The sequence below is a fragment of the Helianthus annuus genome, chromosome 8, assembly GCF_002127325.2.
Source record: "Helianthus annuus cultivar XRQ/B chromosome 8, HanXRQr2.0-SUNRISE, whole genome shotgun sequence".
Classification (NCBI taxonomy): domain Eukaryota; kingdom Viridiplantae; phylum Streptophyta; class Magnoliopsida; order Asterales; family Asteraceae; genus Helianthus; species Helianthus annuus.
The window spans coordinates 165,881,740-165,890,745 of record NC_035440.2 but is presented as its reverse complement, the minus strand read 5'-3'; the positions used below and the strand labels follow the sequence as shown (position 1 = coordinate 165,890,745).

Sequence of the window (9,006 nt, the reverse complement as noted above, 5' to 3'; positions counted from 1 at the left end):
AAGGGGCGAGGCTTTGTTTTTAGTAGATTAGGGTTTTCTATTCAGAAAGGGATGGCGGCGAAGTTTGTTGCTCGTCTACCTGCTATCCTTAGGGTGAGCGGGGCACCAGCGGGAAGGGGGATCGGTGACCCCATTCACCGCTCGAGAACACCGCCGCCATCGGTGCGGGAAGGTGGTACGGGGAGAGGAATCGGGGAGAAGACACCGAAGAGGGGAGTGGGTGCGGGGAGGTGGATCGGTGGGCCCATGATTGTAGCAACCAATCAACATTTTTTTCTTTTTTTTTTAATAAAAAAACAATTCCCCTAAGAGGGGAGTGCCGCCATCAAATTAGGGTGCGAGTGAAGTTGACGTGGCATAATCTGATTGGGTGTACGTAAGAGAGGGGACTCCCCTTTTAGGGAAGTGCCCCGCTCACCCTTATATAATTTGCCTAAATTATTGGAATGAAATGAAATATATATTTAAAAAAAAAAAAGTATTATTGACATGTGTGCATGCCATGTTTATATGTTAGCACTGGAAAAGGTGATGAGTGTTGTCGGATCACGCGCACTCAACCACTTCTCACTTTCCCCCAATTTCTCTAATTAGGGTTTATACTGTTCTCACTTTGACTTTTGCAGATCTTCACTATTTCACCTCCACACATGTTAATTCGCATCAACCATAACAATCCAGATTGCAAATTATCACTCACGTGATTTCGGAATCTGATAAATCCATCAATTTCGGTGAGTTTTCTGTTTTCGTAACCGTCTTTTAGTAGCAGAAATTCGAACTCGTGAAATCAGTATGCCGTTTGATGCATTCACGTTATCATCGTGATTTCAGAATCTGATTGTTTGTCAATTACGGTGAGTTTTCTCTTTTCGTAACTGTTTAGGTGAGGAATAGAAGAAGATATTTTGTGATTCGCTTACAATCAGTATGCCGTTTAGTTGGAAGACCAAGAAGAAGACGAGACGTAATCGATTCTCGCAATTGGTGGCTGATCATCTTCAGTCACCGAAACGCGGTGGTTCTCTGGTGGTGGAAACCGGTTTTCCGACTTCTTTGATTGATCTTTACGTTAGGAATCGCGGTAGATTTCGGAAGAAACAGAGGGATGATGATTCACCATCACCGTCGTCACCATCATCACATACCTCAAGTTTGATGGTAGATTCAAGTAATGTGTGTTCATCCTTGTCGTTATATCCGTTGGTAGATTCGAATATTATTTCGTCTGCTGGTTTGGATCATAGGGGAACTGATGAAATTATCGAAGAGGATGTAGTTGTTGGAGGTAGTATGGTTGTGAGCGAAACTGAAATTACAAGTTGTACTAAAACTGAAGTAGAAATGGCAAAACTGAATCCTGTGTCGGTGGTTATGTTGATGGTTTTGTTTATCATGGTGTTGGTGTTAGGAACGAAGAGGTTTACTATTGGGATTACAATGTCTGCTTTCCTGTTGCTGTTACTCGAATTGGTGGGGAAATTGTTGTTGCGGAGATGGAGTAAATTGAGTTTTCATGAAATCGAGAATATCAAAAGTTCAAAAGAGAATAGAAGCCGTGGTGTTTGTAGTCAAGTGTTGGAGATTGAAGAGGAAGTAGAATCAAAGCAGGAGGTTAGATCGGAAAAAGAATTAGATGAAGCAAGAAGTGAAGTTTTGATGGAGATTAAGCACAAGAGTTCTCGAAGAGCTGCGATGAAATCTAAGATGAAGAAACTTGTACCCAAGAAGCTTCGTAAGTCTTCCATGGGTACAAAAGACGAAATATCTTATCGGGTTTTTGAAGAAGAAACAGTGAAATCTGCACAGGATCATAAGACGTTAGTTTTTTCTAGCGAATGCTCAGATTCAAAAGGCGAGACCTTGCGTATCTTGAAGCAAAATCAGGACAAGATTGTAGAGATAGAAGGGAGATCTTTATCACCAGCTTTGTCAAGTGAAATTGACTGCAATGGTAAGGAATTAGGAAGGGAATTACATCAGAATTCCGGGTTTTTGGTTCTGTGCTTAATTGTTCTGGTTGGACTGATTGGAGGACGCGCTTTGGCAGTCGCACTTGCATTATCTTGGTGCTTGATTGTGAAGAAGTTGCAATGGAGAAATGTAAAGTTTCCCATCTCCTAACTTAGATTTGTTGTTTACAATCTGTTTTGTTGTTTTTGTGTCTCAATCTTGTTGTTCCTTACTTGTGCACAACTTTATTTAAGCAATAGAAAAAAGTATACATGTACCATATATCTTCTTGTTATTCAAAGTATCATACTTGTTTAGTTCTCATTTCACTAACACCCGCATAAATTCTTGTTATTGGTTTGTGTAAGAACAGTACCTGAATACATTCTTGAAGTGGTTGATCCGATGAGAAGTGATCCGATCCTAGGTCTGCAAAACAAAACAAAACACCACCGTTAGGACTCGTTACATGAACCATTGTGTATGGTTATATTAATCCGCTTGAAAAAAGTCAACGTTCATTCCAACTAATCAAGGTTTTCAATCAAAAGAACTATAATCTCCCTCAATCACCACAGCCACATCCACCATCATTACTACCACCTACCCCAATTGTCTTTGTTGTTGCCTCCCCAGACCCTTTTGAGTCACTATGGCCACTACCTCTACAATCGATGTCACTACCGCCGTCGCCGCCATCACCCCCACCCCCACCCTACTTAGTGGGTGAGCAATTTTTGGGTAATAACCGAATGAACCGTAAAACCAACCTAATACCAGACTTTGTGTGTGTGTTATTAGCAGTGACGTTTCTGAGAATTCATGTACTCTGTTTGAGCTTGAATAAATGTGCCCGTATGCCTTTACAACTATGTTTTATTATTTTTATTTTTTAAAAGAGTAAAGTACACGAATGGTCCCTATGGTTTACAAAAATTTTAAATTTAGTCCCTAGCTTTATAAAAGTACACGGATGGTCCCTATGGTTTGCACTTTGTAACACATTTAGTCCACAGTTAACAGATCTAAAGGTTTTAGCATGTCCAAGTCAGGGACATGATGCGTTACAAAGTGCAAACTATATGGACCAAATATCACTACAAGAAAAAGGACCAATAGCAGGCGGCATTGTTAGCGGCGACATCCAATATGTCGCCGCTATTGCCCTTATCCGCACCCGGTGTCCCAAGTGAAACCCTAGCCACACGTTTCTTATCCTCATCCAACGGCTGGGATTTGTCCAGGTTAATAGCGGCGACACTATTATATCAATAGCGGCGACAGGTTGTCGCCCCTATTGGTCCGTCGAATAAACAGACAAAACATCGCCAATTCTTCCCTCCTACCACTTTCCCCAAAACCTTTCATCTCCTCTCACGGGTTCTTCTCCAAATCGGCTATATCTCTTCATTTTTACCAATTTCTACTTCAAATCGGTTAGTATTGTTAGTTTTATGTTGAATTTCTTGTTTATTTTGTTATATATGTTGTTAATTTCTTGATTCTTTGTGTATGTATATGTGTATGCTAGTCTCCACCGTCACCACCTCGTCTTCACGGCCACCACCTCATCTCCACCGTCACCACCTCTTTTCCTCCAAATTAAGGTTAGTGTATGTTTATTTTTGTTCAAAGATGTGAATGTTAGTAAATGTACTTCAGTTCTTTTTTCTGCCGTCTTTTTTGCTTTTAAATTTGTTTTCAGTGGTGAATCTAAACCAAGGCCGGCCCGATAGCATGTTAAACCAAAGCTAGGGTTTAGGGCTTCTAAGTTTTTGGGGCCTCCGTTTAAGAAAAAAGATCGATATGTGCTGTATCATTTGGATATTAGATAGACTCTAATGATTATTGAACAAAAGGTATTTCTTGTTCCGCCGTATAAGACTATGGGGCGTGGGTTGGGGCGTGGGTTGGAGAGAAACGCCCAAGTCACCACCCCGGGTGGGCTTGGGTTTGGGCGTGGCCCCATTGGCGTGGGATTTATCCCGGGCGTTGGGCGGGGCTACCCACATGACATGGTGAAACCTCATTGGCCAAGAGCACTAGCCACGCCACCCCAGCCACGCCCCACCATACCCCTTTGAAATTGGCTTTTGGTTTTGGGTGCCCCATACTCTACGTGTCGCACCATGCCCCCAACCCACGCCCCACCATACCCCACGTTCTAAGTTTCACTTCTCGTTTTTGTAGACATGAGATCGAATCCCAGCACACTTTTTTTCTTATGTGGCCCACCTGAGAACACCAAGTAGTTTTAATTTTTTAAAAGCTGGGTCCTCATATAATTTATAATCAGGCCTCAATAATCAATGTTAAGATGCTTTTGTTTCGCCCAAATCTTTTAGTTTAGGGTTAAGCACTTAAGCAACACTTTGTTATGTTTTTAAGATATGACTTTTTTTTTTTTCAGCAGTGTCACCACATGCACTTAAGCAACACTTTGTTATTTTTTTAAGATATGATTTTTTTGAGCATTGTCACCACATACAATAGGAGGTTTGTTTCTTAAAGATTAGGTTTCTAACTTGTACATTCATAATCTCAATGGTAAAGGGAAAGCAAGCCGCAACCGACAATGACGATGACGACCTTTTTGACAAGGATGATGACGATGACGATGAGTAACTAGTACTATCTACTTGTCGTTTTCAGATGTTATTTTGCGGATATTTTAGGATATTATTGTAAAGATACGTTTTATGCGATTTTAGTATGTAAAGTATTATGTTTGTTTAGTTTGTTTGTGTTGCGTAAAACTGGAAAATTGGCTGGTTTGTTCATGTACTTTTAGAAAGTTAATTAGGGACAAAATCGAAAGTTTTGGTAAACCTCAGGGAACATCTGTGTACTTAACTCTTTCTAAAATCAAATTAGTATTGGGACCAATAAACCTAATGTCAAGCGGACTAAATTCTAAACTATAAAAAATGATTTGTAAATGGGCTTATATTGGAATTGATTTGTGTTTACTATTTAAAAAAAAATAACATACTTATTGGATTTTTTTTAAAAAAAATCACGTGCCCCTTGAAATCACGGGCCTTGTGCGGAGGTCCTCCCCGCACACCATCATAGCCGCCACTAATTATTAGGATCACGAGAAAACCAAAAACACTTCATATTATATATGCACTATATCATACTACATGTATGCAGTAATATAGAGTTTTTTTAATTTTCTCACAAACGAGAATTTTCTTATGAACCTGACCCTATGTGTGTGTCAGTCGGTTTTTGGTAACATTTCTATATGATTTGGGTTTGGTCTCGGTCTATAACCATGTTAAACCCGAAAATTAAACTGATTTCAATAGTATGTGTTTCTGCAAATTTTAACAGGCCCATCAACCATCAGATAATTGCATATCGATCCGTTATAGAATTCGTTAATGCAATTTTAACAGAGCCATCAATCTTACACATGTAGTCTCCAAATAAAGATTGTTATATACATATGAATGTTGCTACAAGCCAATAACAAGTCCATATTGTGTGATTGTAGAATCATATGAAGCTTTAGGATGTAATCTAGTTTTTTTGCTGTTGTTTTTGTCGGCCCGGCTTGGGTCGGCGTTTTTTGTGTTAATGAAAGTTACTTTTAAAAAAAAAAAAAAAAAAGAGAGAGAGAGAGAGAAACATGTTAATCCAAAAGAACTGAATCCCCCACCCCCTCGGTGTTGCCATTACCATCACTTTTAACAAATTTAAGAGGAAACATGATAAATTTGTGTATTAAACACATAACACAATTAATACATTTCTTTTTGACAGATTCCAATACTAGAAAAATCCAGTTCCTTTTGACACGTGAACTAAACCCAGTTACTTTAATTGTGTTTGAAATTCACAAATAATTACAACCGCTCAACTTCATATAACAAGAAAAGTAAGAGAAAGAAAATGAAAACTTGTTGTGGTGGTCGGTCGGTCGGTCACTAATACAATATTATTAAAGCCCAATAGTAACTTCATTTATTCGGCCCGGATGGGCTGCCCAAATGAACTCCTTCGTTATACATTGAAACTCCTCCTCATGAACTTTTCTAACACTTTGGGAGGTCACTAGGAGGTGGAAGAATTGACTCTTTTGGGCCTTTACCGTTGTCCACAACAAACGCCATTTTTAGTCCCCATGTTGTATGTACTTCCAAATGACAATGCATGAACCACACACCTAATTCATATTTAAATAAATAAAACAAAAGCCATGTTAAAATGTTGTAGAGCCATATATATATAGAAACTACGTATAAGAGCGATTGTTTACCAGGATTGTCGGCTCTAAATCTGATAGCAGTCCAACCACCAGCAGGGACACCAACGGTGTTTCTTTCAACAGGGTCGACTAGATTAAATTTCTTAGGATCGGTAACAGGGTTATAGTTACCTATCCCTCTTCCAACCACAAAAAAGTTAAACCCATGCAAATGAAGTGGATGACTCTCCGGGGTTAACATCGCTGTATCTTGTAAAACAACTTGTACCGTGGCGTTATAAGGAAGTCTATACAATTTTGTACCGTTTGTCGTTGCAAGATTCTTTGGTTGTGTACCCGTGTAATTATACGGCATCAACGGTTTGCTAGGGAAGTCATCGGTGTATATGCCGCTTATATTAAAATAATGTGCCTGTAAAAGCGCGGTTTTCGGCATAACAAATGTCACATTGTTGATACTGGCCGCAACCATGCTACCGTTAACACAAGTTGAACATGGGTTGATCCCAAGACCAATTGTCAAAAACAAGGAATGATCGACAGTCAATGGAACATTGGCAGGATATTTTGCAGAATTCAAGCTTCTTAACGAGTTTATGAAACTATTAGCCACTGGAGTTGCGTTTTGAGGTGGTGGAGCAACAAGTTTAGTAGCGGAAGAAGAAAGGGTACCGGAGTAATGTAGAGATGCGGTGGCGGTAACATTATCAACCGCGATTGGTGCATCCATAAATGTTGATGCAGCAACTAGATACTTGCCGGCTCTTTGAGTAGCGTTCACAAGTACATTTGTGGTTTGTCCAGGTGCTATTAGAACGGTATCTGTGGTAAAGGGTTTAACATACGTTGCATCTACCTCAACCACCGTGAGCTTATGCCCGGCGATCCTAAAAAAGAGCTCTTCATTTAGTGCAGCATTGACGATTCTTAGCATGTATGTCTTTCCTTGATCCACCGGTACTTTGAAGCCACCTGATATAACGTATTTGATTATATAATATTATGATTGAATTGAGCCCAAGCACTTTTGTAATCTTTTCAATGATCGAGTAAATACAGACAGTTATGCTATATTAATTAGATTGTGAATTTAAATGCCTTAAATAATAAAAAACTTTAGCTAGCTAGGGATTATTTGACCTTAATTAATGCCCCATTTCATGTTAAGCTAATTTGTTTTGTTTCAATTACCCGAAAGACATAAAACATAATGTGTATATATGTAGATTTGAAATTCCTACCATTCTCCACACAATTAGAGATGGGCCCAGGATGGCCATTGATGGTGTGAGCATCTGAAACATTAGGGGCTTGGCCTAGTTTTTGTGCCTGGTTGATCACTGCTTCAGTGTCTGATTTCCACCATTCTCCTACAAATTAATTAGTTGCATAAGTTAAAAAATCCGTGACTAAATTAATTATAAATTAAATAAAACCACGTACCCAAGACAACCACAACTTCTTTATGAGGCTTAGGGTAGGGGTAAGGGACACCGCGCTTAGGCAATATGACAATCGCACCATGGACCGTGGCCCTTAACCATAAAATGTGGGCGTGCCACCAAAGTGTTCCTCGTTGCCCTGTTAGCGTAAAGTTATAAACATACGTCCCCTTGGGCTGAATCGGGCATTGTGTTATGTACGCCGGCCCATCAGCCCAACCCGTCCTTATCTGTCGCACACCATGCCTATATAAAAAAGATGAATTAATAATCAACCTTATTAATAATGACAAGGAACAGCTAGCTAGCTCGTCTCACCAATGGATGCTGACATTATACTTGACATGATTAACCACCTTGATCAATAGTGTGTCATCCTCCCTAGCGACTATGGTCGGGCCAGGGAACCGGCCATTAACCGTCACGATAGGCTTACTTTCACATAATCTTGTCGTGTTTTTCATTACCACCTGTATGCATGCATGCATTATTATAATCAGTAACGTACATTAATTTGTTTTTGCATATATATATATGATGGCCGGCATTAATATAACAATACATTAAATTTGTAGTGACGGATTCGGCCCTCCACTGAGGAAGCGACGACGGCCAAAGCCACTACCACCAACCGCAACCATGTCTCCGCCATCTCGTATTATTATTATTATGTTTGAAGTTTTAGTTGTTTGATGTGGTGGGGGATATGTCTGTCATATGATACAACAACACACAGAGCTTATAAAGACAAGTGGTTTTGCTCAAATGTCCTTTTATCTTGTTTGGTGGATATGGTAGGGCAGGCACGCGTGTTTTGATTTTACAAATTGATATAATAAATAAAATAATAAAAATTGAAATGAAAAAGAATTTGGTGTCATATATATCTGCAATATTTTACTTCGCAGCTACACAAAAGTCGTTATGTCACAACTAACTTTTATACTTTAAGCCAAGTATTATTGCCTCTCTCTTTATATTTTATATAAATACACTACCGGTTATTTAATAAAAACATAAAAATCATAACTAAAACAAGAGGAAAATATGATGACCCGATACGTTTTATGTGTGAGTTTGCGTAACACATATCAGTTGAACGGGTAAAATAGTTGGTTCTAAAAACGGCGGCCATAAAGCATGATATCACATTAAAAAAGTTCGAAATAAAGTACCACAACTCTAAAATTCAAAACGAAGTCGGGAATAATCACTACAAGTTAATATTTTTATGGTATAAAAATCTATTGATAGATTTGTTAGTTAGGTTTTACTTATGGATCATGTAGTGGGTTTGGTTTTTTTGTTTGTTTTTTTTTTTTTTTTTTTTTTTTTTTTGAAACTTCTACTTCATTCACAAGCAAACCGACGAAGCCCCCAAAGCAAGGACTACCG

General features: G+C 39.0%; 2 protein-coding genes and 1 long non-coding RNA gene across 3 annotated transcripts; 2 read left to right on the top strand and 1 right to left on the bottom strand.

The window, feature by feature from the left end:
- The first annotated feature begins 553 nt into the window (after nucleotides 1-553).
- Nucleotides 554-2,235, top strand: LOC110873886. Its single transcript, XM_022122912.2, has 2 exons — nucleotides 554-734; nucleotides 887-2,235. Exon 2 carries the CDS (start codon nucleotides 931-933, stop codon nucleotides 2,122-2,124), a length of 1,194 nt encoding a protein of 397 aa, XP_021978604.1. The 5' UTR covers nucleotides 554-734; nucleotides 887-930; the 3' UTR covers nucleotides 2,125-2,235.
- A 704-nt stretch (nucleotides 2,236-2,939) lies between these two features.
- LOC110871546 lies at nucleotides 2,940-4,688 on the top strand. Its single transcript, XR_002553824.2, has 3 exons — nucleotides 2,940-3,389; nucleotides 3,485-3,560; nucleotides 4,507-4,688. It is a non-coding gene; the product is annotated as an uncharacterized LOC110871546 (long non-coding RNA).
- A 968-nt stretch (nucleotides 4,689-5,656) lies between these two features.
- Nucleotides 5,657-8,338, bottom strand: LOC110873885 (laccase-4). Its single transcript, XM_022122911.2, has 6 exons — nucleotides 8,174-8,338; nucleotides 7,930-8,081; nucleotides 7,613-7,857; nucleotides 7,411-7,539; nucleotides 6,221-7,141; nucleotides 5,657-6,127 (listed from the first exon to the last, which is right to left on the bottom strand). The coding sequence occupies exons 1-6, from the start codon at nucleotides 8,261-8,263 to the stop codon at nucleotides 5,997-5,999; spliced, it is 1,668 nt and encodes a 555-aa protein (XP_021978603.1). The 5' UTR covers nucleotides 8,264-8,338; the 3' UTR covers nucleotides 5,657-5,996.
- Between the last annotated feature and the right edge of the window lie 668 nt (nucleotides 8,339-9,006).